This window comes from Alosa sapidissima, chromosome 10, assembly GCF_018492685.1.
Source record: "Alosa sapidissima isolate fAloSap1 chromosome 10, fAloSap1.pri, whole genome shotgun sequence".
NCBI lineage: Eukaryota > Metazoa > Chordata > Actinopteri > Clupeiformes > Clupeidae > Alosa > Alosa sapidissima.
The window spans coordinates 37,862,144-37,877,613 of NC_055966.1; the positions used below are offsets into that span (position 1 = coordinate 37,862,144).

The 15,470-nt window shown below is 39.5% G+C and overlaps 1 protein-coding gene across 1 annotated transcript; it reads left to right on the forward strand.

Moving 5' to 3' along the window:
* Positions 1-1,779: 1,779 nt before the first annotated feature.
* On the forward strand, positions 1,780-15,214 carry LOC121720066 (tyrosine-protein phosphatase non-receptor type substrate 1-like). Its single transcript, XM_042105899.1, has 5 exons — positions 1,780-2,062; positions 6,044-6,466; positions 7,935-8,021; positions 10,933-10,985; positions 14,569-15,214. The coding sequence occupies exons 1-5, from the start codon at positions 1,780-1,782 to the stop codon at positions 14,608-14,610; spliced, it is 888 nt and encodes a 295-aa protein (XP_041961833.1). The 3' UTR covers positions 14,611-15,214.
* Positions 15,215-15,470: the final 256 nt, after the last annotated feature.

Consider the following 15,470-nt stretch of genomic DNA (forward strand, 5'->3'; position numbering starts at 1 on the left):
GATGCGACGGAGGGCAGCACGAGTCGCTAACCTCCGATAAGCTCCTGAAACAATTAGAGCACTAAAGAAATGTGTGCAAATCATTGAAATGGAAATAGGAGCAGCAATGTGAGCTCAAGAGACAGCTTTGGGGATTGTTGATCTGTTGTACAGATTGTACATATTTTGCATGCTGCTTTGCTGATCACACCAACTTTCCAAAAGATTTTCTTGCATAGGGCTCTTTCAGATACATTTTAGGTATGAGTGGCAATGACCTGGTAAACTATTTTAATTTCTTTCCTTCCAAAGGATTCATACATGTCATAAGACTAGCACAACCGTTTAAATAACATTCCACAGCAACTGTCATGCATGTCATCATTTCCACTAATGACCTTGACAGTTTTAATTACATGTCATAACAGGTTATTTTTCTTGGTAATAGACAGCTATACTTACTTCTCCAGTGCTCTCATGAAAATTGTAATATGAAATGTTTAGGCCTATGATATGTTTATGTTGGATTTATGTGGTTTTGAATAAAATGTTGTTTCTCAAATTTGCTGTGTTCCTGAATGAAGAGAAATCCAACTGGAACTCCAGACTGAAGAGAAATCACATGTCAATCAACTGCATCACCTCTTGCCACTGGAATCACAATGAATGCGTAAGATCATGTAATCAACTGGAATATTTACATAGAGACTCATTCCTTTTCATTCTTGATATGCTGACACCAAACCATCAAACTCATTACTGAGCTCAGCAAAAAAAAAAAGAAAAAGATTGACACTTTTTGCTGTTGTGGTTGACACAGATTCACAGCCTCCGAGGCGCATTGCCCTGCACTTGACCTGGTGCTGGAGTGGTCCCTCTCAGTTTGTGCTGAGGTCAGACAATGCAGCAGCTCACCTCGTTTCCAAAGCATGACCTATTAAGGAGAGAGAAGGCTCATGAAGACACACTCACACATACACACAGAGAAACACACTCAAAGAGTCACAAGCACATAAATACAGATGCACAAACTCACAAAAATCACACACACACACACACACACACACACACACAAGCACATATCTGCACACACACACACACACACACACACACACACACACAAGCACATATCTGCACACACACACACACACACACACACACACACACAAACACATATTTGCACATATACACACACACATGCATACAAGTACATACACACATACACATACAGTACGTTTACATTTATTAATTTAACAGGCACTTTTATCCAAAGCGACTTACAAAATGAGGAATAACATTCAAGCTACATTGCAAAGGATATCTTAACATACAACATATAACATTAAAGTGTACACACACACACAGGCACACACACACACACAGGCACACAGACACAATCTTAAAGACACAGCTAAATCTTCCTGCAGCTGAGCTGACGGTTAGTCGAGCTTACAGAGCATCAGAGTAAGAAGAACTCTGTAAGAACTAGGATGCAGCAGAGGCTTCTCCCAGCCCTATTGAGTGTGATTCCAGTCCTGTGGATGGCAGGCTTAGCTACAGGTACATGTCTAAGATCCTGTACAACAGGCCTACAGGGTAAAAACAGATGTCAGGTGTTTTTGTTCAGTATAATGTATAACTACTGAAAGTACTGATCCACGAATGGATTTATTGCATTTTTTGTTTAATACTGTATTTATCTGAAACATTATAAGAGGACATAAACTTGTATCCTGTCCCTGGTATAACAAACGTTTATTGATCTTTTTGCTAGGAAAGATTATTCAAGAAGCCGTCGTCATGGCAGCCCCTGGGCAGAGGGTGAGACTGCGCTGCAGCATCGAGCATAAGGACGGTAACTATGGTGTGCCCTGGTCTCGCTCGTCCAGCCTCCAAGATACACGGAACAGGAGGAATATCACCCTCCCAGACCCCACACACAAGTTCCAGCGGGACCAGGACAAGACCTCTCTGGTCATCACAGCCGTGGAGGTAGAGGACAGTGGCTTTTATTACTGTCAGGTCAAAACACTGTCGGGGTTGGACGATGAAGAGGGCAGCGGAACACAGCTCATGGTTCATGGTAAGATGTATGATTTCTTAATAATATATATATATATATATATATATATATATATACATATATACACACACATGCACAAATACATACCTGCACACACATATATCATGCTATAATTATATATTTATAACAAATAATTATAATTATATAATTATATTGCTCCAGTATCTTGTAATTATTTTGACAGAAGCATTTCTTAGTCATTGTCCTTGAGGCTAATGAACATCATCAATTACACTGTTGGGAGAAAAGCAAACAAAGAGGCCACAAGTATCACACAAACTTAATGTAATAATGACTGTAATTGTAATAATGGATTAAATAATATAATTTAATCAATTGCAAAAAACAAATGTATTACAAACACAATGGGAGTGACTCCTATACAAACATACACACACATATACATACATACATACACACACATATACATACATACATACATACACACACACACAGGGAGTGACTCCTAACTTTTGAAATTAATACTCTGTTGCCACACTCATTTACAGACATTTGTTCCAAAACTGGTTTGGGCCACATTTATGCTGATGCTGTTTTATGTTACAACAGAGAAAAAACAGAGTTTCAGATCTTGGCACAGGCACAATGTTTCACCAAAGATTATTTTGTAACTTAAAATAGACCTCTGAAGTTCACCTACAAAAAAGCTGCCATCTTTGAGATCTGGTATCTGGCGATTTTTCTTATGGGAAAATAACATGGGGATTTTGAATTATTGCACCTGTTAAACTCTCGCAGGGACAAAATTCAAAGTGCGCCGCCTTCACGTACCGGAGATCACAGTATCCACTCGAAGGCAGAGGCCAAAAGTGTGTTCAGGAAAACGTCTGCATTTCCGATTTTGTCATCCCATGAGTTTAACAGGTGTGATAATTCCAAATCCCCATGTTCATTTCCCATAGGAATAATCTAGATACCGGATCTCCTTATATGAGAAAAGATGGTAGCTTTTTTGTAGGCGAACTTCAGAAGGTCTATAATGTTTCCAAAATCGTTTCAGTGGTTCATCAACTCATAACAGGGTGAACGCCATTCTGCAGTCGCTTTGTGGCCGTCTATCGACTATAACCACACAATGCAAGTTTGCCAGATCAGGTGGAATGAGACATAAGAAACTACAAATTTGACTTGCTTCTGATGTCGCACATCATACATCATACTTTCATAAAATCATGCAACATACTCTACCTTGTCTGTGGACGTCATTATTTCCAAAGCCAGTGCTGGATAATGTACATTTGTACTGTAATGTAATGTAATGGATAAACAAATAGTGTGCGAGCGACAGAGAAAAAGTGCTTTGGTGTTGCTTTAATAATTCTACTGTATGGCAAAATCAACCCTAAAATAACATATCTCTACGTTCTCCTTTAAAAATGATCAAATATTTTTCAAAGATAATATTTTCTAAAGAACATTAAATACATATAATGTTATGCAACACCTTGTCTTTTTCTTTTCTAAATACTCTTATGATAATCTGTCATTGAAATGAGGTGTGTAGTATCACACCACCATGAATGTGACAGATAACAACACTCCCTTCTTCTTCCCTGCAGAATCATTTCCTGGGATTTAAATTCCATACCAAGGGAGCATTCACTGACAATAACAATGAATTGCTTTTTAAATTATTCAAATGTATCACTAAACAAAATGGTGTTTAGTTTTGATGGGCTGGCAAAACCTCTAGACATCTTGCAAGACAATCTAAAAGTGATGCATGATAGTTTTCTCTCACCAACAACGAGTCTCACCAAAAATGAGTAATCATGTGAAAATTGAACAGCAAACTTACTTTTAATAATGATGCGTTAGCTATTGTAAGACATGGTACAACTACAACAGACATTTAAGATGGAGAGATTAAAGTTGAGTCTAAACTGTTTTAGAGCGGGAACTAAATCAAATTTTCACCACACAACAATCATAACAAGGTAAAATAAAAATGCTTTAACTTTATACTCTTGCTTTTACTTTATATTGTCAAAATATACACAGGTCTAATCAGAATCACTCTGGCCAAAATTACACATTTTGCTTGCAAAAGACTGTAACACTCTCAAAACATGTAAAACACTCAGCAAAAGCAAATTTTGCCCATAAACAACACAACTTGTAATCAAATCACTGTTCGCTTTCAATCAATTATTACACACTGCACAACAAAATACAGAACACTCTTCTCAAAATGCCAGGAGTTTCAGCCTTCATTTTTGCAATCATGTCTGTTCCATTTCTTTCTATTTTTTCTGGTATTAGAAAAACTGTGAAAAGACTAAATGTATTGAATAGAAATTACAGTTTTTCTCGAACGCTTTGACCTGCTTAAAGAAACTGGGATCCACTTGGTCTTTATGAGCACCTTGCACCGCAGAAGTTATCTCTTGCGAATGTGTTCACATTTTTTCATTGGGTTCACACATTTCTCACACCCTTTTGCAAAACAGTTAACACAGGTGTCATTCAAAGACCCCAAACTCTATTGGTTTTCCCGTGCTAAACAAAAGGAAAACATCTTTTCACAGATGGTAGAGATTCCTTGCACAAGTCTGAATCTCTGATACACCTGTGTGAAACTCCTTTGCAATTTGCACAATTCTTCAACACCAATTATTCATTATAAATAAGAAATTCCATGTCTGTTCTGTGTTGCTATTTGATAGTATGGATCTAAGGTACATTTGAGAAAGTATTGTATTGTCTATTTGGTGAAGAAAACACTAAAAAAGGTGTTTACTGTAGGTCTATTTCGATGAAAAAAGTTGTAATTCAATGAAATTTGTCCTGTCTAGGTGCTTACAGGTCTTACATGTCAATGACAGTTACATCTTGGGAGGAATGAGTACAATTGTTTTTTATTCAGTACATTTTGAAAAATGAGAAAGAAATTGAACAGACATAGCAAAAATGCTCACTTTGAGAACTATATTTAGCATTTTGTTGTCCAGTGTGTAATGATTGATTGAAATCACACAGTGATTTGATGACAGGATGCATTGTTTGAAGGCAGTTTCAGCCTTAATTTTTGCTATGTCTGTGCCATTTCTTTCTTATTTATCTGGAATCAGACAAAACTGTGAAAAGACTAAATGTTTGAATAAAAAATAATTGTATTCATTCCACCCAAGAAGTAACTGTCATTGACACGTAAGACCTACAGTAAACACCTAGGCAAGACAAATTTCATTGACTGTGAACTACAACTTGTCATTTTTCATCGAAATATACCTACAGTAAATACCCGTTGTACTGTTTTCTTCACCAAATAGGCAATACAGTACTTTGTCTAAATGCGCATTAGATCCATACTTGCAAATAGCAACACAGACATCTCTTATGTATAATGAATGATTGCTAATTGAAGAATTGTGCAAAGGAGTTTCACACAGGTGTATCAGAGATTCAGACATAAGGAAGGAATCTAACCACCTGTGAAAAGATGTTTTCCTTTTATTTAGCACGGGAAAATCAATAGAGTTTAAGGTTTTTGAATGACATCTGTGTTAAATGTTTTGCAAAAGGGTGTGAAAAATGTATGAACCCAATGAAAATGTGTGAACACATTCGCAAGAGATGACTTCTGCTGTGCAAAGAAAGTGTTCATTGAAGACCAGGTGGATCCCAGTTTCCTGCCCCGTGTATTAACCTCATAGCTGAAGAAATTTTGCAAAATCAATGTATAAGTCACGGCTAATAGTTGGGAAATTACGGTATAGATAATAAATAAGCTTTGAGCTTGTGGGTTGATTTATAAAATGTTTTTTTTTTTTTAATTTTAAGATTACTGTTGTAAGATGAAGAAAACAAAAACAATAAATAAGGGCTCTTTCATTCAAAGTTGCTTGATTTAATGACTAATCGGATGCAGGGTTGCCAAAGCTAGTGTTAAAAACAGCTCAGTAATGCAATCTCATAAATCATATGATGTTTATAATACAACCTTTCCCTCTCTCACAGTGCCCCCTAGTGTTCCTGTCGTGCTCCTGCAGGTGCTGCCTGCCCAGGGCTCTGGGCAGTGGAGCCTGCTGTGTGTGACCGGGGGCTTCACCCCAGCGCCCTTCAGCCTCCACTGGACACGGACTCCAACGGGAGGTCTGACGGAGCCCGTCGGGCCGGATTGTTCCTGGAATGCCAACGAACCAGAGGTCAAAAGGTCAGACAACATCAGCACACACTCCCCAGACCGGCATGTCCCCTTGCACCTGTGGCCGAGCCGCGGTCAGTGCCTGCGTTTGCCGGACGGCTCTGTTTGGTTCAGACAGCTGGTCAGCGTGCTGCAGCTGCCACCTCGAGAGTCGCAGAGTGATGATGTCATCTATACGTGCGCGGTGAGCGGGCACCCGGCTCTCACTGCTGCCCTTTCTACATCCTTCACGTGGGGTGAGTTTACACACACACACACACACACACACACACACACACACACACACACACACACACAGCAGATAAGCCTGGTTGATTTGTTCTCAGAGGCCCGTCCTGACATGATCACACACTCTCTCTCTCTCACACACACACACACATACACACACACAGCAGATAAGCCTGGTAGATTTGTTCTCAGAGGCCCGTTCTGACATGATCACACACACTCTCTCTCTCTCACACACACACACACATATACACACACCAGTGTTGCGCGGTCTGGCCGAAATTAAGCGGTCGCCCGCGGTCACCCGCAGTTATGAGTCATAAATAAAATATTTTAATGATATTCGGGTCATTCGCGGGCGGGTCAGTTAAAAATAATTAAATATATATTTTCTACAAATAGGCCTACTTAAAATATCACGAGAAGGCTAGCATCAAAGCATCAATACAGTAAAGTCAACAGTAAAGAAGCTGAAGACGCGAGTTGAAATAATAAAGACACCCCTTCAGGAAAAGCGATATAGGCTATGGGAAATATTGGGAAAAGTTGTTAAAGAAGATGACAGTAAGTTATGGTCTATGTAGGCCTACTCCTTGCGAAGCCATTTAAAAGTATGACAGCCAAAACGGGCAGCCTGCAGGAATAAATGTTATGGCACAGACTACACAGCCATATCTACCGGTATGCATAGGTTCGCGCATGCATAAAAGTTACCTTAGTTCGTTGTGTTTGTGACTTTAAACAGTGGATGTGCTTTAGTAAAGCTTTGTGCTTCATTCAACATTATAAACCAGTTCTTACGCTAACGTTTTGACCAGCAATGTATCTCTCTAGCCTACCTTGCCTCACCATTTCTGTTTTCGAAAGAAAGATGTATGTCCATGGCCTCCAAATCTTATCCTAGTGTTCTAATCCTTGGTGGTTGCGTGCGTGCTTGCGCTCTTATTCTCATTCTCTCTCCTGCGCAAACATTATGTCCTGCATGCCTACTGCGTGTAGTTCTACTGCATAAAGTTTCGCAAATAAATTAGTTTGTTTTACAGAAATGGCCTACTGTCACACTGCATGCAGGCTATAACCAAAAGCACACATTTTGTAAATAAGCGGGTTGGATCGCGGGTCGGGTATAATTTTGTCCTAATTAATATTCGCGGTCCGAGTTGCGGTCGGGTTGATTAAAATATCGGGCGACACACACACACACAGCAGATAAGCCTGGTTGATTTGTTCTCAGAGGTCCGTCCTAACATGATCACAAACACACACACACACACACACAGCAGATAAGCCTGGTTGATTTGTTCTCAGAGGTCTGTCCTAACATGATCACACACACACACACACACACACACACACACAGCAGATAAGCCTGGTTGATTTGTTCTTAGAGGTCCGTCCTAACATGATCACACACACACACACGCACACACACACACACACACACACAGCAGATAAGCCTGGTTGATTTGTTCTCAGAGGCCCGTCCTGACATGATCATTGGTCACCTGAATGTTCTGAAGATGGCCATCCTCTCGGGGATGCTGTTGGTCCTTATGGTCTCAGGTGAGTCTGTCAGATGTACAAATCACATTTAATTTAGTCTTTAATAAATGTTTTGGTTTTTTTCATTGTTCTTCGGTCTGCTCTTTTTATGAAACTGTACGTATGTGTGCATGTATGTATGTATGTGTATGTACTGTATGTATGTACATATGTACGTACATATGTACAACAGCGCCGCTGTTGTTACAGGTATGGGGCAGGCATGTATGGGGAAGCCGTGGCCTACTGGTTAGCACTTCGGACCTGTAACCGGAGGGTTGCCGATTCGAACCCCTACCAGTAGGCACGGCTGAAGTGCCCTTGAGCAAGGCACCTAACCCCTCACTGCTCCCCGAGCGCCGCTGTTGTTACAGGCAGCTCACTGCGCCGGGATTAGTGTGTGCTTCACCTCACTGTGTGTACACTGTGTGCTGTGTGTGTTTCACTAATTCACAGATTGGGTTAAATGCAGAGACCAAATTCCCTCACGGGATCAAAAGAGTATATATACTTATATGTATGTATGTATGTATGCATGTACTGTAATAATAATAATACGTTTATTTTATATAGCGCCTTTCTCAGACCCAAGGTCGCTTTACATAGTAGGAAGGCAGGGAAACACAATAACAAACAAACAAACAATACAACAGAGACAAAGGCAGGGAAATACAATAACAAACAAACAAAACAATACAACAAAGACAAGTTATCTGTAGGAACTATGTGTTGGTTGTGGAGGAGAAGTTATCATTAAACAGAAAGGTCTTGAGATGTGCTTTGAAGAAAGGAAGAGAAGGACAGGCACGAAGGGGTTGGGGGAGGGAGTTCCAGAGTTTGGGGGCCAAGGCACTGAAGGACCTGCCACCCAGGGTGGAGAGTCTGGAGCGGGGGATAGCCAAGAGGTTTTGGTCAGAGGATCTGAGTGAGCGGGAAGGGGTGTAAGGGGTCAGGAGGTCGCAGATGTAGGGGGGAGCAAGGTTGTGGAGGGCTTTGAAGGTGAGTAGTAGTACTTTGTATTTGATCTGGGATGGAACTGGTAGCCAATGGAGTTGATGGAGAATGGGGGTGATGTGTGCTGATCGTCTGGTATGGGTGAGGAGCCTAGCTGCAGAGTTTTGAATATATTGTAGTCTTTGAAGGGTTTTAGTGGGGAGACCAAGGAAAAGTGAGTTGCAGTAATCTAAACGGGACATAATGAAAGAGTGAACCAAAGTCTGTGCATCACTAGCAGAGAGGAAGGGTCGGAGGCGCTTACTGTATGTATGTATGTATGTGTATGTACTGCATGTATGTATGTATGTATGTATGTATGTATGTATGTATGTATGTATGTATGTACGCAGAGGCGGACAGAGTACACAGCTTCATTACTTGAGTAAAAGTACAGATACCCTTTGCTAAATTTTACTCAAGTACAAGTAAAAGTACAACAGTCAGATGTCTACTTAAGTAAAAGTACTGAAGTACTTGTTTTTAAAAGTACTTGAGTATCAAGAGTACAAGTGTAGCCTACATTTTCTAAATATTGCATTACTACTGCCACAGTGCTTACATTTATGTACAGAATCGTCCTACATCGAGTTATGAAAAATGTTAATGTTAATACCTTGGAGAATGTAAAAGTAATTGAAAGTAAAAGCAAGTCATTTTCATCTTTTTACCATGTTGCCAGGGATGGGCAGTATTTCTAATACATGTATTTAAAATACATATTTCAAATACAAAATACTATTTTGTAATTCAAACACTTGAAGCGAAAACTATCATTAACTTGTTCAGAAAATTGAAATAGTCTGGCGATGTGGGGGCACATTCCCGGGATGGACCTGCTGCGTCTTCATCCATTCTTTCGTCCATGGTTTCGTCTCTTATCTAAATCTGACCATGGAGTTGACTTTGGCGGAAAGCTAAAGGTGATTGCTGATAGGCTGTCTCAATCAGTCGTGCCTGCACAATCCAATCACGTTTGAGAGGGAAACAACAAATTGAGGGTCTCCGAGATTTTTCTTTTTACCTTTTTTTTTAGAAGTCGTAACGGGTTAACCTGGCAATAGCCAGATGAATTTCGCTCCGCCTAGCTCCACTCATCCATCTGGAACCGATCCATTAAAGTGTTGCTTCAGAAGGCTGGGCCTAATCAAAAAATGCTTGCATATGATTGAATAAGCCACTTGTCCGTCATCTATTGACGTGCTACTTCAGCCACTCACATCGAAGCCAACCCGTGACGCTAATAACAGACTCACAGTCGCTTCTACGCTATGTCACATCTATGAAACTCCCGCCCTGCGTCCTGATTGGCTAAACCATAAAGTTGGTTGGAGAAATCACTCTCAATGGAAAAGGTCCCAGATGGATGTGAGTGAAGCTAGGCGGAGCTAAGCGGAACGACATTCATCTGGCTAGGGTCAGGTTAGTAACGGGTACTCACAGTTATGGATAGAAATGTAGTGGAGTAAAGAGTACAATATTTGCCTCTCAAATGTACTTGAGTAAAGTCATGAGTACTCCCCAAAAATGATACTCGAGTAAAGTACAGATCACTCAAAATTGTACTCAGGTACTGTACTCAAGTAAATGTACTCCGTTACTGTCCGGCTCTGTATGTATGTATGTATGTATGCATGTATGTATGTATGTATGTATGTATGTATGTATGTATGTATGTATGTATGTATGTATGTATGTGATAGAATATTTTAGTGACTTTTTAAACTGAGGGAGAGTCCCCCATAACAAACATGCAAACATTCTGATTAATGATTTACAACTGTGTAAGTAAACAAATGATCCTCCTTGTCAGTTCCTGAATGTTAAATAGCCTTCATCATCTTGCTCTGATTAATTTATTTTACAAATATACTGTGTGTATACTGTATGTTATATCATATATGTAGCGTATATGTATAATATTATTCAATATTCACAGGAATGGGATGTATGTGCATCAATAAAAGAAAAACAGATCAACCCCTGCACAATGTAAGATACATACAAACATTTTCTTTCTCACACACACACACACACAAACACACACACACACACACACACTGTCTCTCTCTCTTTCTCTCTCTCTCTCTTTTCTCTCTCTCTCTCACACACACACACACACACACACACACAAAGTATGGACAAGTCGATAAATATATTAAAGAATGGTGTTTATGGACTGTATTTGTAAAACTCGTTTTCCACCCGGCGCAAAGTGTAATTCCTTATTTTGCACGTTTATTTTTTAAACAATGCACCCAGGGGTGTGGCAATTAACAAATTAGGGAGTGACCTGGCGCATTGTCTAAAAATCACTATTGTACACCTGGTCAGAAGTCTATGGCGAGTTGTTTATATGTTATTTTAAGAGCGCATGTCAACAGTCATATTGGCAGGTGCACAACGCACCTTCCTTCTATCATCTATGAACGCACACCAGTGCACGTCCATGCAAAACATTACAAATTGCACAGTTACAATGGAAAACATAATTAGAATAAAGATATTACGAAATACTGTACATCTCGTGATGAGTAGTTATTCAGCATCATTTGCAAATTGGTAATGACGGTTAAAAGTGATTAGGGGAGAGGCGAGAGACACGTATGGAGCACAGCTGAAGACGCACTGTCACGAGATATAAGCAACTCCTCTGCAGGATAAATGTTTTTTCATCTGAGCAATATTAGGGTAAGTGTTGCTTTTTCCAGTGTATGTTTTCGGTGGTAACCCATTGTCAGTCAATAGTGAAAGTAACTGCATATAACTGTCTTGTCGTTGACTGACACCTTGGTGAAGTTAGTTTCACTTTGCCAATGAGTTCAAATAATATAGGACTGCAAATGCGTGAAGGCTATACTAGGTATTAGTAAAGCATGGTTTAGTGGAATGACTATTCCATACGGTCTCGCAAGCAGCCTCCTTCAAATGCGCCGTTGAATGTCAAAATACCGATGCATTTATTTGACATTGCGCTTTGCGCCGTTAAAGGGAATGACAGATGTCATTCTCATTGTAGTCAGGGGGCCAATTCTGAAAAGGGCTTCCGTTAAGACTTTTGCTGACATGTTTTAGTACAAGCTGTCACCCTATTTTTTTAGGTAGGGTGGTTGTCAAGCTGAATTTTTTTTTGTGTGACTTGTACAAGCAATTTCAGGCCAATTTTTTGGTTTCCTGATCAACACATGCCAGCAATAAATGTTGAATATCTCCACAACCACAAGGACCATATACATAAAAAAAGTATCAAATGAAAGCTAACACTCATGGGCTGTCTGCAGAAGTGTCAGAATTGACATTTATTGTACAGTGTAAGAGACAACAGAACTAGAACATGAAAAAAATAATCTCCGCCTAAAGAGAACCAGTTTTTCAAAGTGAATATCAGCTTGGAAACATAGCATAGTATCCCAAAACCTCTCTCAATCAGTACCCCTATCTATGGGAATGAGTCAAGCCAAGTTTAAAGCTTGCAGGGAGAGACTAGAAAGTTATAATTCTTTAATGTCAAGGCGGAAATGTAGAACTGTAGATGGTGGTCTATGGTGCTATTTTACTTCATTAATGTACCAGGTTGTAACACAAATTATATTTAATTGACATATCACTATAGTTATTCATTCCATCCTAACATTACTGCTCTCTCACTTTAGGGTTAGGGGTAAGTAACTAGTTAGTAGTAATAACTATATAATAGTCGTATGGCAAAGGTGCTTTTCCCCATCCAAGCAGTGACTCTCAGGTAGGCAGCGAACAGAAGGCACCCAGGGACCAAACTCTTCTTTTGTGTCCCTGACCAGGACTCAGACTGAGCACATGGACATGGTCCCTGGGTGCCTTCTGTTGGCTGCCTTCCTGAGTGTCACTGCTTGGAAAAGGAAAAACATACCTTTGCCATACAACTATTAGTTATTACATTACATTACATTTGGCTGACGCATTTTTAACCAAAGCAACTAACAACATGGTTAACAGTTTAAGCTTTATAAAGCAATTCTCTCAACACTTATAGGACCATTTTAAAAAGCTCTAGTACAATAAGAATAAGTGCATCAGTGAGTACTGTTTTTTAAACAATCGAGAGTCAGTTCTAGTCAGGTGGAAAGTGCTAGGATCAGCAAGACTAGTTATTACTACTAACTAGTTACTAACCCCTTACTCTAAAGAAGTGAGAGAGCAGTTATGTTAGGATGGAATTAATAACTATAGTGATATGTCAATTAAATATAATTTGTGTTAAAACCTGGTACATTAATGAAGTCAAATAGCACCATAGACCACCATCTACAGTTCTACATTGCTGCCTTGACATTAAAGAATTAAACTTGTGCAGCATTGCACTGTCTCTCCCTACAAGCTTTAAACTTGGCTTGACTCATTCCCATAGATAGGGGTACTGATTGATAGAGGTTTTGGGATACTATGTTATGTTTCCAAGCTGATATTCACTTTGAAAATGGGTTATTTTTAGGTGAAGATCGTTTTTTTTCATGTTCTAGTTCTGTTCTCTTACACTGTACAATACATGTTCATTCTGACACTTCTGCAGACAGCCCATGAGTGTTGGCTTTCATTTGATACCATTTCTATGTATATGGTCCTTGTGGTTGTGGAGATATTCAACATTTAGTGTTGGTATGTCATGTTGAGCAGGAAACCAACAAATTGGCCTGAAATTGCTTAAAGTCATACACACACACACACAAAAATCAGCTTGACAACCACCCTAATGATCATGCTTGCACATAAATTGGATTATATTGCACATTTGCCCAAAATTACAGTAGGTACTGTAACATGGAAGAAAATGAAAGCACTTTGGGAAAAAATCCGCTTTTACCACTTATATGAATATAGTGTTAAAATGGACAAAAAACATTTTCTAAGCTGACAACCTGGCTAGAACACATGTTAAGGGGTTAAATATTAATACTGGATAGGTTGTATGCTTGTACCAAAAAGTTTCCGACAGAGTTTTAATATCAGTTTTGGCCCCCTGACTATTGGTTTAAATTATGTTATACGCCCCAAACACACCCATGACTGATTAAAGCAACACCAAAGAGTTTTTTGTACCCTAAAATAATCTTTCCAAAATCGTTTCAGTGGTTCATCAACTCGTAACAGGGTGAACGGCACTTCTGCATTCGCTTCGCAGCCCCCTATCGGCTATAACCGCACTATGTAAGTTTGCCAGATCGGGTAGCGGATCTGTAGTTCGATGGAATGAGACATAAGAAACTACAAATTTGACTTGCATCTGATGTCGCAATACATCGTACTTTCATAAAATCATGCAACATATTCTACCTGTGGACATCGTTATTTCCAAAGCCAGTGCTGGATAAACAAATATAGTGCGTGCGACAGAGGAAAAGGTCTTTGGTGGTGCTTTAAAAGACCTAGGAACACCTTGTTGCGCCATGTGCTCAACGTTTGATAACGAAAACCCTCCCAATGTGGACTGGACATCCTACTAAATTTGAATAAACTTTTGACGAGTGACGATGCGCTTTCGACTGTCATGATAGGGCCCTATATGTATATGAACATCAACTGTGTTCTGTTCCTGCAGGATATAACACACAGAGAGCACGGGGAAAGACGTCGCCTCTGATCAAACTTGAGGATCACAGACAATCTTCCACAAGAAATCAAATATTCTTTTGTTCAGACCTTGCCCAGCTTCAACATTTTACATGCTAAAACAACACAAGATAAATAATCCTGTTTATATGTTGCTAGCTGCCTCAAATCTGTACACATACGGTTTTCCTTTTCATTTCAAATGTGGCAAATCTGTACACATACGCGTTTCCTATTCATTTCAAATGTGGCATGTTATCAATGTCTTTTTGAACATGTACCTTGATCCATCCTAGTGTCAATATTTTCTTTCCCAGGTGTATTGATATTGGTATTGGTATCATTAGTGCTGTTAAATGATTTTCCTTGTGACAACAGCCTACGTGGCAGATGTGTTTGATTAGAGGCTATCTGAAGACAACAGCCTACGTGGCAGATGTGTTTGAAGATCTGAAGACGTGCTTCTCACATGGAAGATGACCGGTTCATTGTGTCCACTGTGCCAGTGCTTGTTTTCTTCCCGTCTCGAAACGTGCTTTTAATTATAAACACCGGCCTACAACTACTATCACTCTCTAAACATTTGATCAGTATATGAGTCACATGTTTATCTCCAGCCTTGTCTTTGACTAAGCAGCAGTGGCTATATGTGTTATATACTGTGTTATTTTGACTAAGCAGCAGTGGCTTTATGTGTTATATACTGTGTTATTTTGACTAAGCAGCAGTGGCTATATGTGTTATATACTATATGTGTTATATACTGTGTTATTTTGACTAAGCAGCAGTGGCTATATGTGTTATATACTGTGTTATTTTGACTAAGCAGCAGTGGCTTTATGTGTTATATACTGTGTTATTTTGACTAAGCAGCAGTGGCTATATGTGTTA